We start from the raw sequence: 15,588 nt of genomic DNA, 5'->3' as shown, positions 1-15,588 counted from the left end.
CGCACGGACAAAGACAGAAACACGCATCGACGACGTTGACACGCAAACTCTCACACACACACACACACACGACACGCTTAGACTACTTTGCACTTGGTGCACATTTACACTCATACGGATATATCTAACGCTAACAGGTGTGTCTGTGTGTGTGTGTTGTTTCTTTCGTAGGCCTTTCGGTAGTGTTCAACACATAAATCGGTATTCTTTTTTTCTAGGAAAGCATACATTTAGAGGCCTGTAGTTAGGATCCATCCAGTAGATCAATAATCAAACTACTAAAGCCTTAAGGCCACCATCTTTTGTTTTCTTTTAGAATAACAAAATAACTAAAAACAAACAAAAAGAAAATAACTAAACAAAACTTTTTTTTTTCTCGTTGGGAAACTTAATGTGCCAGTGTCTATACTCATTACTCTTCATAACCCCCCACCCCACTCCTCCCCCCCACCCCACCCCCCACCCCACCCCCCCCCCAAAAAAAAAGAAGAAAAAAAGGAAAAAAGAAAAAAAAAATCTAGTGCCATTTTTCAAAATTTCTCTCATTCTTTTTCGGAAAAAGAAAACAAACTAAACAACAAACAAAACTATGCGTTTCATCTATGTCGTGGTTGTACTTATCCGTCGGAGACGTGCATTCGCATATGGTCGTTGAAGTGCTCTATTTGGTCGAACTTGGCAGGGCAGACGGAGCACACGTAGGTGGTCCCTTCTTGGCATGAGCCCGCCTCCGCGGCCACGCCCACTCCGCCGCTGACCCCCCCTCCGACGGCGCCGCCCCCTACCGCCGCCCCGACGGCGCCGCCCACACCGCCAACACCACCGGGCATGGCCAGGACCACCTGCACTCCCGGCTCGCCTCCGGGCACGCCGCTGGCCATGGGCATAGGAATGGAGACGCCGGCGGAGGCGCCCGGGGGAGACAGCCCCGGGCAGACCACGCCGGCCGGCGTCGCGGAGGCCGCCGAGTCGAGCTTCAGCCCCGGCCCCGGGACCACCATGGCACCGGCACCGGGCAGCGCGCCGGCGCCGCCCCCGTGGTGGTGGGGGCCTCCCCCCGAGCAGGGCCCGTGCAGCGCCATGTGCCGCTCCAGCAGGGTCTTGTGCGAGAACTTCTTCTTGCAGATGTAGCACTCGTAGGACTTCTCGCCGCGGTGCAGGCGCATGTGGACGTTGAGCGAGCTCTTCTGGGTGAAGCGCTTGTTGCAGATGCTGCACTGGTAGGCGCGCACGCCCGTGTGCGTCACCATGTGTTTGATTAGGTAGTCCTTCAGGGAGAAGGAGCGCCAGCAGATGCTGCACTGATGAGGTTTCTCACCTGCGTGTTGCATGCATAAAGAGACATAAACATTATGATGAGACAAAAAAAAAAGCAAGGCGGCGAATGAAGCAGAGAAATGAAACGTACGGCTAAACAAAAACACAAACCCGCTCTTTCTCCCTGCCACGTTCCGCCAGTGTTCTTTCAGCATATGGTCGTTGTCTTTGTACTTTTGTTTTTACATTTTTCTTTTTAACACGGATCCGACGACTGAAGTCTGTCTGGTTGGCGAGGCTGATCTGCATGTCGGCGAGCCAAACGCTGAAACCTTTTCGCCGGCCACGGAACTACTTTAGCAAAAGTATCTAACGGTGCTCACTGTGTTGGGCTGGGTTTCTTGGGTCTCGTCTACAGCAAACCTAGTGTTGTTTTTGGCAGCAAATTTCTATTTTAGTTTTAGTCTTTAGTCTTTTGAATAGTTTTCATTTAGTTTTAGTCACATTTCAGTCACCCGGAATGTTTTATTAGTTAGTCTAGTTTTAGTCGACTAAATCTACAGTTGATTTAGTCAAACAAAATGAATTTTGGCGGGCTTTGATGCCGTCGTAACGACCGTTTTTTTTTTTCACTTGTTGAAAATAGACGATCTACAAGCCCACAACGCGTCGCAGCGCAACGCGTTGTGAGCTTGTAGATTGTCTATTTTCAGCATGCAACCAAGTGTAAAATGACTTACACTGGATCTCTTGTCCACTAGTCCCTTCCTAACATTTTAGTCTAGTTTTTATTTGTTGACGAAATCGTCACTATATTTAGTCTTAGTTTTAGTCATCATAGCTTAATTTTCTTGTAGTTTCCATTTAGTTTTCGTCAGTGAAAAAAGGTAGTCGACGAACATTTCTCGTCCTAGTTTTAGTCGACGAAAACAACACTGCAGCAAACCAATATTTACATGATCAACGGCAGCTGTACATACATTGTACAACTGTCAGTAGGATATAATTAACTCTTTTGTTGTTATTTTCGGTGAGTTGTTGGTTCTCTCAACAACACCAGTAACTCATATTGTAAAATATGAATGCAATAAGGAATGTTGCACTACAGTGATAGAGCTACGGGAAAGACTGAAGTTATGAGAGAGAGAGAGAGAGAGAGAGAGAGAGAGAGAGAGCCACTGGCCAGATGACACGCTGGCTACTATCACATTCTTTCCCAACACAAGAATGAGAGTTGCGCTAGCTTCTCTTTTCTTTTCTTTTCTTTTTTTCCTTTCCTTCCAGGGAAGCTAGCTACACAGAGAATGCAGCGCCGGGGTCCGGTGTGTGCGAGTATCGGTTGACCCACTGTGCATAAAACACCCCATTATGAAATAAGAGAGTCCGTGTCTGGACTTTCTTTACAAACTGTAAAGACGTGCAGAATGAGGACACATCCGCAAACTGAGAATGGAAGTGAATCGAGCTTAACGTTTTGCTGCCAAAAAAGCTTTGCCTTTTGTCTGAGACGAGAAAAAAAGAAAGAAAAAAAAAACTGTTTCATAGAAAACTAAAGCTCAGGAAGTCTTTGCTTTGAGCTACAGTCAGTCACCCCAAGTGGGGTGCAGATAATAAACCACATGGAAAAGAATCACACCTTTAAGGCACTCTCTCTCCGTCTTCAGGTGGAATGACAAAATATGAATTTTTATCCTTTTGAGCGAGCTCAGCCAAACATATCGACGCGTGCTATTGACTCACTCTGCGATCTTTAACCAGTCTCTGATGTCTGGTTGTTGATTCATTGTTTCACCTGACGAGACATGCCAGAGACCACTACGTATAAATGTGGCTTTCCGTTTTTATTACCGCAGCGCTGTTTTTTCTGACATGATATACCAAGCTGTGAACTTTACCCATTCTGACCTGAGATCAGATTCATACGAGGTTTTCCACTGGACACACACTGGTCTGATTAACCCATTCTGACCTGAGATCAGATTCTAGAAATGTCAGTCGTTCTTCGATTTCTTCAAAAATAGCAGACCTACAAGCTCGTATAGCGCGCCACTCGGTGGCGCGCTACGAGCTTGTAGATCTGCTATTTTTCAATAGCTAAAGCATAACATGATGCTAACACCAAAATGGGTGCCCGGTCAGAATGGGTTAATAGGAATACTAGTTCTACTGGAAAAGGTTCTGTGACTGCAGTGTCATTTGGCCATGGCGTTCTTTGCCGCCACTTTAGCTATCCTATTATGTGCAAATATTAAATACATCTACTGTACATACATACCCCTTTTCCCCCCCTTTCTGGTCAGACTGCGTTAAATACATGCATTTCCTTCTTACATCTTTCATATTTGTCACACTAGTGTTTCACTGCATGTTTGATAATACAAAATTAACAAGGTGTGTCAAATTGTCAACTACATTAAACCAATTAAAATAATCAATATTTAATAGAATTATATAGACTATATATATATATATATATATATATATATATATATATAGATAGTTTTATTTTATTTTATTCTATTTATATGCATCAGGGATGTCTGTGTTGTCTGTCTGTTAATCTCCACTGTCCGAATCGAATTGAAAGCAGTAAAAATGCCTAAAAGATCGTCTTTAAAATTTCAAATGCAACGTTTTAAAACGATAAAACGACAAAACTGCGATGAAGATAAAGGCAGTCGCTGCGGAGTTATCGATGGATAAGACACACAGTGGAGGCGATGCGAGAGATAATATGAGGTATGAAATAAAATAAACAACATCACACCATGCTAGTAGGATGCGTATACTAAATCTCCCTCGCTGACAAATTACCTTCAAAACATCCTGAGGCAACGATCGATTCAAATTCAAAACATCTATTTTGGTTTCTTTCTTTCTTTGATTCAATATTTATTTCCGTGTTGCCTGTCCGTCACGTTCGGGGACCCGTGAGCCACTTTTCACTGTCTCTGCTGCTGTCGGCATGTTGTAAATTAATACACGTGAAGGAGTATAACGGAGAACAACACACTGTAAAAAAAAAAAAATGGGGAAAAAAAAAATACAGCAGCAGATGGAGTTGTGCTCATTTCGGTACGCTAAACATTAAGAATGCTAAGTGAGCACAGTGGTGCTTGTTAAAGAAGAATTCCATACTAAAAGGCTTTCTTACCTTTCTTTGTAGTTGTTACGTCCCCACCAAACAGGTCCAGGTGTTATTTTGTGCAAAAGTTCCTTATTGGCTATTTCCCCTACCATAAGCCCTAAATGAATTGCATTTAATTGAATGGAAATTTAATGGGGCTATGGGGTGTTGTGCTAATTCGCTCATTTCCATCGCTCAATTTTCTTTTGTATATATCCTCTCTTCATAATGTAAATAATATCCCAAGCTGCACACTTTACTACTTATTTCAATGGAAATAAGCAAATTAGCACAACACCCCATTGCCCCATTCAATTCCCATTCAATTAAATGCAATTCATTGAGGGCTTATGGTAGGGGAAATAGCCAATAAGGAGTTTTTGCACAAAAAAACACCTGCACCTCTTTGGTGGGGACGTAACAACTACAAAGAAAGGTAAGAAAGCCTTCTAGTATGGAATTCTCCTTTAACCATCATTATGCTTATTAGTTGAGCTGCAAATCGAAACTTTTTTGGTAATGAGCGGGTTTGTGCATATCTTAAGTATAATATACTTACGTATACTGTATGGATGTATGGGTACAGGATAGGCGGGCACTAAGGACCTCTGGGAACCTCAATGTCAAATTTACCATTTTGTCCAAAATGTTTAAAAAACATATTACAACAATGGTCTTATAAGTAATGTAAAGTATACACAAATTTATCCTCTTTTCTTTTTTTAATCAATTGTAGAAATGTTAGACCTTAGAATATGTAAGCATGTTTTAATCATGTACTGTATATACTTTGCTTTACTTAAAAACATTTTATAAATATTACATTTTTTAACATTTTGGACAAAATAGCCAGTTTTAAATCGAGGTGCCCAGCTTCGCTAGTGCCCGCCCATCCTGTTACTGTATGTATGCATGCATGTACATATGTATGCATGTATGGATGTACAACATACAGTATGTATGTGCATGCGTGTGTGCTGCGTGCGGTGCATTCACGTAGGACCTTTACTGCCAAACAGAACCACGTCAAACATATGTTTATTCAATAAAGTTCCTTCTATTTGTGAGAGAAAAAAAAGAAAAACAGAGGGTGGGGTGCATTCTTAACCACTTAAATCTACATCTTTGTACAACAAATAGCCCAAACATAGCGCTTCTATAAAGTACACGCTCACATGAGGTGAGCTTGTAGATCTGCTATGGCCAGCTATTCAAAATTTGGACACACCTTCCCGAAATAGGGTTAATGTGTTTTAAAGTTTTTGGGGTTTTTTTTCCATCCAATTGTTAAATTGTGATATTAATCCAATATAAATATGAAACATATCACCATAATCTTTTGAATGTTTTTAAATCTGTCTGACCAGAAGTGTGGATCCCCCCCCTCCCCCCCCCCCCCCCCCCCCCCACTTCACCCAACCTTGCGTTCATGTACGATGCCAGTTTGTCTGCCTGCATAACGACTCTCTTCACTTCATACCGGTATAAAAATCACCGTATAACGTCACAACAAAAGAGCCTTCAGCCTGACGATCTGTCAGATCTCTAGCTCAACGTGTGACGCATGCCGGTCAAAGGTCTGCACTATTGATCGACGGCAGTGCGACTGCTTTGCATTTGAAAGCTTATTATCTTAAAGCCGTTTGTCTTGAGCTCAACTGACTGTATACCTGCCCTTGTTTTTCTCTTGAGATTCTGCTTTGAAAATTGAATTGTTTATTTTATTATTATAATTATGTTTTTACATGTATTGGTACATTGATACTGGAGCAATGTTTCCCAGTTTGTCGAGCCCTGTGCCTGCATAGCAACAGTGGTGTCACCAAATCACACTGTGCTGGGCAATAATAAGATTTATGAAATATAGCCTCGTGCAGTATCGCTGCACGGAAACGGAACTGTAACTTAACAGTATGCGTGAGTAAATCTTTACTTTAGAACGCTCTATACCCACAGAGGGATATTTAATTCACACACAGGCAGCAAATATCTTTATCATTATGAAAAATAGAAGCCATTCTTAGCTTTCTTTTTTTTTCTTGTAGGATAAATGAAAAAGCGTTAATACTTTTACGATGATCACTGCATCTACAATAATACCTAATTTGGTCCAATAATTGGCGTTCTATCGACAGGCTATCTTGGGGCATTCGACACCGGTGTGTGTGCAGCAAAACATAAATCAATCTTAACCGCATGAACCCTGCATCCCTATTCTTCTGGCCATCAAACATTCGGCAAAAATATTGGAACATTCGGCGAAAATAGCCAAAGCTCACAAGCTCACAATGCAATGCGTCGTGAACTTGTACAGACGTGCTATTTCCGCCGAACGGATGGGTGTAGTGGTTGGTTTGGGGGGAGAAAAAACAAAAGGAGCGGGTCGAGTGTACACCCCTGGTGGACCCCCCCCTGGTCGACAAAGTATACAGGGTTTAAGTGGTTAAGAGATCTGAGCATAGAGCGAGAGTTCGTGACTCACCAGTGTGGACAAACATATGTTTCACGTAGTTCTGTTTGGCAGTAAAGGTCTTACTGCAGAGTGTGCATTCGTATGGCTTCTTCTCTCCCTGCTGTCCCAGGCCCCCGGGGGTCTGCTGCTGCTGCTGGCCGGCGGAGGCCGGCGCCACCGACAGCGGGCTGGGGAATGACGGCATGGCGCCGAACGGGGGCTGCTGGCCGCCGCCCCCGAGGCCGCCGGGCCCGGGGAGGCTGAACAGGAAAGGCTTGATGTCCCTCGCCGTCTGCGACGCGGCGAACAGGTTGGGCAGGTAGGCGGCGGCAGCGCCACCAGCGGTGCCCATCACCTGGGAGTTGCTGGTCATGGTGATTGGCATCCTCAGGGTGCTGCTGGTGTGTGAGTCGGCCTGCTGCTGCTGGCGCTGCATGTTGTAGTGGCCGCCGCCGCCCGGGCCCTGCAGCTGGCCCAGCGCCGGGTTGTTGGCCAGCGGGTTCTGCATCATGGCCATACTGTCACTAGTGATGTGGGACGCGCTCACCATCACCACTCCTCCTCCTCCTCCTCCTCCTCCTCCTCCGTCCTCCATCTGCTCCGGCGAGGAGTCGCTCACCTCGATGTGGCCGCCGTCTCCTCCTCCTCCTCCCATGCCGTCCATCTGTATCCCCTCCTCGCCGCTGAGGCTCTCGCGCCTCCCGCCGCCGCCGCCGCCGTAGATGGTGGAGTAGTGGTGCTGCTGCTGCTGCTCCAGCACGGAGTCCGGCTCGGTACCGATGGACGAGCTGACGCCCGAGTCGAAGCTCTCGCCCTTGGGCTCGCTCTCCACGCTGCCCCCCTCCACCCCGTGGTGGTGGTGGTGGTGGTGGTGGTGGCCTCCTCTGTTGTCCTCCTCCTGGCAGTCGGCCATGATGTTGTAGCAGCTGTAGTCGTCGTCGGCCTCCTGCTTTATGTGCATTCCGCCCGGGCCGCCCGGGCCGCCCCCCGGGTGCACCCCGCCTCCGCCCCCCGTGTTGATGCGTACCGGGCGCTGCTGCTTGCGGCAGTGCAGCGGCACCGAGGACTCGGCGGAGAGGAAGCGCTCCATCTGCTGGCTCCGCTCGTGGATGCGTGTGATCCAGGGCGGGTCCTGCTGCGTCTGCGTCTGCGTCTGCTGCTGCTGCTGCGTCTGCTGGTCCTTCGAGCCGTCCAGCGCCGTGCCGTCGTAGTTGGCCTGCACCGTGTACAGGGAGCGCTCGCCCCGCGGCGTCCCGTTCTGCAGCGCCGTCAGGCCCTGGTGGTACAGAAGCATCCATGAATTCACTCTGACCTGAGATCAGATTCATACGAGGTTTTCCACTGGACACACACTGGTCTGATTAACCCATTCTGACCTGAGATCAGATTCATACGAGGTTTTCCACTGGACACACACTGGTCTGATTAACCCATTCTGACCTGAGATCAGATTCTAGAAATGTCAGTCGCTCTTCGATTTTTCAAAAATAGCTAAAGCATAACATGATGCTAAACACCAAAATGGGTTCCCGTTCAGAATGGGTTAATTCATTCATCGATCATTGATAACCTCATCGATCGATTAACTTAGAGCAGGGGTTTTCAACAGGTGGTCCGTGGACCACTGGTGGTCCGTGAAGGCATTGCATGTGGTCCCTGGCCATGCATTTAGTATGTTTTTTATCGACCACTAGTTGGGGGAAACTAACTAGTTCATTAAGTGACCTGGTGATGTATGATGACATCAATGTCAGTTACTGCAGGGAAGTCGGATGTCAACAAACTTCCACAGAAAGGGAGTTTGAATTTCAAGGGAAAGTGAACCGGATTGACTGGTTGAGTCTATTAGGAAATGTCAAATGTGCCCATAATATAATCATGCAATCGCATGTGTCTGCCATCTATGAGTTTAATATGGAAGGTTAAGAGAACAGAGTAAGGGCAACCATAGGAAAGGAATAGCTCCGGACGACTAGCATATGCCAGTTAAATTATACTGACTGTTAAGATTTAATTTTATATTAATTTCAATATCCCCTCACCAAACTCAACAGTGGTCCCCAGGTTGAATCTTAGTCAAGGTGGTGGTCCCCAGGTTGAATCTTAGTCAGGGTGGTGGTTCCCAGGTTGATTCTTAGTCAGGGTGGTGGTCCCCAGGTTGAATCTTAGTCAAGGTGGTGGTCCCCAGGTTGAATCTTAGTCAAGGTGGTGGTCCCCAGGTTGAATCTTAGTCAGGGTGGTGGTTCCCAGGTTGATTCTCAGTCAGGGTGGTGGTCCCCAGGTTGATTCTCAGTCAGGGTGGTGGTCCCCAGGTTGATTCTTAGTCAGGGTGGTGGTCCCCAGGTTGATTCTTAGTCAGGGTGGTGGTCCCCAGGTTGATTCTTAGTCAGGGTGGTGGTCCCCAGGTTGATTCTCAGTCAGGGTGGTGGTTCCCAGGTTGATTCTTAGTCAGGGTGGTGGTTCCCAGGTTAATTCTTAGTCAGGGTGGTGGTTCCCAGGTTGATTCTTAGTCAGGGTGGTGGTCCCCAGGTTGATTCTTAGTCAGGGTGGTGGTCCCCAGGTTGATTCTTAGTCAGGGTGGTGGTTCCCAGGTTGATTCTTAGTCAGGGTGGTGGTTCCCAGGTTGATTCTTAGTCAGGGTGGTGGTTCCCAGGTTGATTCTCAGTCAGGGTGGTGGTTCCCAGGTTGATTCTTAGTCAGGGTGGTGGTTCCCAGGTTGATTCTTAGTCAGGGTGGTGGTTCCCAGGTTAATTCTCAGTCAGGGTGGTGGTTCCCAGGTTGATTCTTAGTCAGGGTGGTGGTCCCCAGGTTGATTCTCAGTCAGGGTGGTGGTCCCCAGGTTGATTCTCAGTCAGGGTGGTGGTCCCCAGGTTGATTCTTAGTCAGGGTGGTGGTCCCCAGGTTGATTCTCAGTCAGGGTGGTGGTCCCCAGGTTGATTCTCAGTCAGGGTGGTGGTCCCCAGGTTGATTCTCAGTCAGGGTGGTGGTCCCCAGGTTGATTCTCAGTCAGGGTGGTGGTCCCCAGGTTGATTCTCAGTCAGGGTGGTGGTCCCCAGGTTGATTCTCAGTCAGGGTGGTGGTCCCCAGGTTGATTCTTAGTCAGGGTGGTGGTCCCCAGGTTGATTCTCAGTCAGGGTGGTGGTCCCCAGGTTGATTCTCAGTCAGGGTGGTGGTCCCCAGGTTGATTCTCAGTCAGGGTGGTGGTCCCCAGGTTGATTCTCAGTCAGGGTGGTGGTCCCCAGGTTGATTCTCAGTCAGGGTGGTGGTCCCCAGGTTGATTCTCAGTCAGGGTGGTGGTCCCCAGGTTGATTCTCAGTCAGGGTGGTGGTCCCCAGGTTGATTCTTAGTCAGGGTGGTGGTCCCCAGGTTGATTCTCAGTCAGGGTGGTGGTCCCCAGGTTGATTCTCAGTCAGGGTGGTGGTCCCCAGGTTGAATCTCAGTCAGGGTGGTGGTCCCCAGGTTAATTCTCAGTCAGGGTGGTGGTCCCCAGGTTGATTCTCAGTCAGGGTGGTGGTCCCCAGGTTGAATCTCAGTCAGGGTGGTGGTCCCCAGGTTAATTCTCAGTCAGGGTGGTGGTCCCCAGGTTAATTCTCAGTCAGGGTGGTGGTCCCCCAGGTTAATTCTCAGTCAGGGTGGTGGTCCCCAGGTTGATTCTTAGTCAGGGTGGTGGTCCCCAGGTTGATTCTCAGTCAGGGTGGTGGTCCCCAGGTTAATTCTCAGTCAGGGTGGTGGTTCCCAGGTTGATTCTTAGTCAGGGTGGTGGTTCCCAGGTTGATTCTTAGTCAGGGTGGTGGTCCCCAGGTTGATTCTTAGTCAGGGTGGTGGTTCCCAGGTTGATTCTTAGTCAGGGTGGTGGTCCCCAGGTTGATTCTCAGTCAGGGTGGTGGTCCCCAGGTTGATTCTCAGTCAGGGTGGTGGTCCCCAGGTTGATTCTCAGTCAGGGTGGTGGTCCCCAGGTTGAATCTCAGTCAGGGTGGTGGTCCCCAGGTTAATTCTCAGTCAGGGTGGTGGTCCCCAGGTTGATTCTTAGTCAGGGTGGTGGTCCCCAGGTTAATTCTCAGTCAGGGTGGTGGTCCCCCAGGTTAATTCTCAGTCAGGGTGGTGGTCCCCAGGTTGATTCTTAGTCAGGGTGGTGGTCCCCAGGTTGAATCTCAGTCAGGGTGGTGGTCCCCAGGTTAATTCTCAGTCAGGGTGGTGGTTCCCAGGTTGATTCTTAGTCAGGGTGGTGGTCCCCAGGTTGATTCTTAGTCAGGGTGGTGGTTCCCAGGTTGATTCTCAGTCAGGGTGGTGGTTCCCAGGTTGATTCTTAGTCAGGGTGGTGGTTCCCAGGTTGATTCTCAGTCAGGGTGGTGGTTCCCAGGTTGATTCTTAGTCAGGGTGGTGGTTCCCAGGTTGATTCTCAGTCAGGGTGGTGGTTCCCAGGTTGATTCTTAGTCAGGGTGGTGGTTCCCAGGTTGATTCTCAGTCAGGGTGGTGGTTCCCAGGTTGATTCTCAGTCAGGGTGGTGGTCCCCAGGTTGATTCTCAGTCAGGGTGGTGGTCCCCAGGTTGATTCTTAGTCAGGGTGGTGGTCATAATCAGTTGAAAACCTCTGGTTTAGAGAAATGAGCCGCAAACCTGAGATATTACGATTGTAAAAACTGCGTCCCCTTATAAGACCGCATAAGCCAGCGGAATTGTTCTGAGCGCAGAATGACACATTCTGGGCGGGAACCCTTTTTGGTGTTAGCATTACGTTATGCTTTAGCTATTGAAAAATAGCAGACCTACAAGCTCGTAGCGCGCCACCGAGTGGCGCGCTACGAGCTTGTAGGTCTGCTATTTTTGAAAAATCGAAGAGCGACTGACATAGAAGACATTTAGAATCTGATCTCAGGTCAGAATGGAAAACTGTCGGGATGTAGAAGACATTTTTAGAATCTGATCTCAGGTCAGAATGGGTTAATATAATGAAACTGTCAGGATGTAATAGACACTTTTAGAATCTGATCTCAGGTCAGAATGGGTTAATATAATGAAACTGTCAGGATGTAATAGACATTTTTAGAATCTGATCTCAGGTCAGAACGAGTGACCATCCTATCCTCCATACCTGGTAGTAGTAGGCCCGGTCCACGCCCTGCCCCGACGTGGCCTGCATGTACCCCGACTCGGCGTCGCTGCTGGGCCCCGAGGTGCCCGACTCGGGGGTCCCGCGGGGCGTCTCCTGCCCCGAGTCGCCCCCGTGGGCCGCGGGCATGCCGCCCGGGGGGGGGAAGCCGCCCGGCCCGGCCAGGCCCACGTTCTGCGAGACGATGCGCGTGCACTCATCGATGACCGTCTTGATCTGCAGGATGCTGGCGGCCGTGAGGATCTGCAGCGCCTCCGACTGCGACACGCGCAGGATCCCGCTGTGTACGCCACGGAGAGAAGGTCATAGGTCACCATATCTTTGCCAGGTGTAAACCAAGGTTATAATAGTTTAGTTTTTTTTCATTATAGTTTAGTTTTAGTTAGTTTTGACATATTTTTTTCTAATTCAGTTAGTTTTTAGAGCGGGTTTGCTAGTTTTTACTTTTTACTTTTTTTTATTTTGGTGAAAATGCTTAGTTTTAGTTTAGTGATAATTTTTTTCGTACTTTGGTTTATTTGTGGGTTAGGATTAGCGTGGCTACATGCTGCCGTACGGTGCTGAAAACTGCCGTAAAACTTGTTGGAGAAATGAGGAAATTAATCTAATTTAAAAGGATTATAATATAAATATCCGAAAGGCATATACATATTGATAAAAACTAAAACTAAGCGTATTTTGTCTATAATTTCAGTTAGTTTTGAGGACACACAATACAGTTTCAGTTTAGTTATCGTTTTTTAATTTATTTTTAGTTTTTATTAGTTTCAGTTAACTGAAATGTTTTTTTAATTCTAGTTTTCGTTTTTTAGTTAGTTTTAGTTAAAGGGACACTTCACCCTTTTTGCAAAAAAGTATATGTTAATGACGTTTAGAAGCTTTAGAACACTTTCCTGGGGGTCTTTATGTGTGTAATATGTGGTTTTTGATATTTTAGATTGTAGCAGTGAGTCCAGTGTCTTTGATGTCATGGACACTGGGATCACTTCCTTCCTGGACTACAATTCCCATAATTCTTTGGTGCACTGCTCCTCCTTGTGGATAGGGGGAGAGCTGTCTTACTGAGACCACATGTAGTCCAGGAAGGTAGTGAGACCAGTGTCCATGACATCAGAGACAACAGGCTCACTGCTACAATCTAAAATATCTAAAACCACATATTACACACATTACACAAAGACCCCCAGGAAAGTGTTCTAAAGCTTCTAAACGTCATTACCATATATCTTTTAGCAAAAAGGGTGAAGTGTCCCTTTAACTATTATAACCTTGGTGTAAACCTGCCTCACACAACGGGGCGGGATTTATTGACGACCTATAGTCCTGATTGGCTGCCTCGTCTCAGGGCATACCTCCTAGCCAATGAGACGGCAAACAACAACGCACCTGACTGCAGTGTTGTTTTTGGCAGCAAATATTTCGATTTTAGTTTAGTCATAGTCTTTGGACTGAAACTTCATTTAGTTTTAGTCACATTTTAGTCACCTGGAAGTGTCTAAGTGTTAGTCTAGTTTTAGTCGACTGAATGTCATAAGATTTTAGTCGACTAAATCTACAGGTGATTTAGTCGACTAAAATGTGTTTTGGTGGGCCGTCGTAATGTGTGTTTGCGACGCGTTGTGAGCTTGCAGATCGGCTATTTTCAGCATGCAACCAAGAGTAAAATTACTTATAGTGTCCACTAGTCCTTTCCTAACATTTTAGTCTATGCTTTATTTGTCGACTAAATTGTCAGTATATTTAGTCTTAGTTTTAGTCGTCATAGCTTAGTTTTCATTGAGTTTCCATTCGTTTTTGTCAGTGGAAAAAGGTAGTCGACGAACATTTTTCGTCTTAGTTTTAGTCGACGAAAACAACACTGCCTGACTGGCTGCCTCGTCTCAGGCATACCTCCTAGCCAATGGGACGGCAAGCAACAAGCCGAGGCTATACTAGTGCTTCCAGTAGCGACCTATAGCCATGAGTCTGAAACGCTGCAGCGCGGAGCTTGTGACAACAGCTATGGTTTTGACCAACGTTTGGCCTGTTACCGACGTCAATAAGGCATGGAAGTGTGGACATATTCTCTCGTTTCTGGTCTGAGAGGCTAAATATCATTGTCCGTGGCTCAAATGCACCTACTGTATGATGATCAGTGATGTAACTAACGCCCTTACATTGCGTAACTACTATTTGCAATAATTTGTAACCTAACGCTTTACATTTCCCATTCCATAACGGCGTTAGAATTACTGTGCGTGTGTTAACCGCGTTATGGCGTTATTATGTCCACTTGGCTCCGTGAGTCATACAGGCGTCTCTGTGCTGACGGCTGCTGAGAGAGAGAGAGCGCTCTCTGTGTTGACAGCTTCGTTTGTGCTCTGCCTCTCATACTAGCCTCTGAGCCCACATGGCTTCACACCCTAACATGAACAAAGCACGTCGCAGAAGAGGTCATTGATTGGCTAACGTATAGGGCCAGATTTCAGGGTAAGCCAATCAGAGACAGTCTGACAGAGTAGGGCGGGGTCTTTTCTTATGCCTGTAGGTAAACACAGACCTGGCTACAGTCTATGACACAGACACACAAACCCTTGTAACGCATACGAAGAAAACGCCGGTTGAACGAACATTAGTACCACACGCTACAATGGCAAATGTGGATAACAGCGAGATCGGATGGTTTGTGGGTGTGGAAATATCGATGTTAAATGGCCACAGTAGCATGTCACCAAGAGTCAACTTGACAAAATGATTGCTAGGTAGCCTATGTTGTTGAGGAAATGCTTCCCCTCTCAACGGTGGAGTTGAGAGTGCCCTCTCCCTACGCTCATAATGAGCGTAGGGAGAGGGCCCATATGGGGCTACGGTGGAGTCTGTTCCTTGGTCAGCAAAATACCAGTGGAAGCAGGGCCAATGTGCACAAATACATTTTCCAAATACCTGAACAGTGAATATTCTAAAATGGAAGATGAGCTCAAAAATACATTGGTAACACTTTACAATAACGACCTGTTATAAAGCATTTATAAACATTTATAATCGTTTGTAGATGAGTAATAATCATGAACAATCATTGTTGACATCCGTAAATGTTTACCTAAACATGTATAACTATGTTTAAACATCATTTATATGTTATTAGTAAGGTATTAGTAAGTAGTAAACTATTCACATAGTTATAAATGTTTAGGTAAACATTTACGGATGTCAACAGTCTGTTCATGATTATTACTCATCTACAAACTGCTTATAAATGTTTATAAATGCTTTATAACAGGTCGTTATTGTAAAGTGTTACCAATACGGATGAATTAGAATATCTCTCTTATCACTGCAGATATATGGACTCATTTTTTATTTGATTAATATATTATGTATATCGCCCCTCTACCTGTACATGAAGTCTATCAGCTTCTGGATGGATTGCACAGAGACCACGGAGGGGATCTCGATGTCGCTGTAGCCCAGGAGCAGCTTGTCTTGAAAGAAGGGGCTCCCAGCGGCCAGCACGCAGCGGTGAGCGCGTAGCATGCTTCCATGGATCCGAACGGTCACGTCACAGAAGTGCCCGCGGTTGCGCTGCTCATTGAGGGTCTCAAGCACAGAATTGCTGAAGTTATGGAGGTTGATGTTATGAATGCGCTCGGTCATCCCCTTGCAA

The 15,588-nt window shown here is 46.6% G+C and overlaps 1 protein-coding gene across 1 annotated transcript; it reads right to left on the bottom strand.

Moving 5' to 3' along the window:
* Positions 1-522: 522 nt before the first annotated feature.
* zbtb20 (zinc finger and BTB domain containing 20) lies at positions 523-15,581 on the bottom strand. The gene is made up of 4 exons (XM_083767158.1): positions 15,319-15,581; positions 11,928-12,225; positions 6,867-8,112; positions 523-1,318 (listed from the first exon to the last, which is right to left on the bottom strand). Exons 1-4 carry the CDS (start codon positions 15,576-15,578, stop codon positions 618-620), a joined length of 2,505 nt encoding a protein of 834 aa, XP_083623284.1. The 5' UTR covers positions 15,579-15,581; the 3' UTR covers positions 523-617.
* Between the last annotated feature and the right edge of the window lie 7 nt (positions 15,582-15,588).

Source organism: Protomyctophum parallelum (genome assembly GCF_964188405.1).
Source record: "Protomyctophum parallelum genome assembly, chromosome: 1".
NCBI lineage: Eukaryota > Metazoa > Chordata > Actinopteri > Myctophiformes > Myctophidae > Protomyctophum > Protomyctophum parallelum.
The sequence above is the reverse complement of the archived record's forward strand: the minus strand, read 5'-3'. Positions and strand labels throughout refer to the sequence as shown.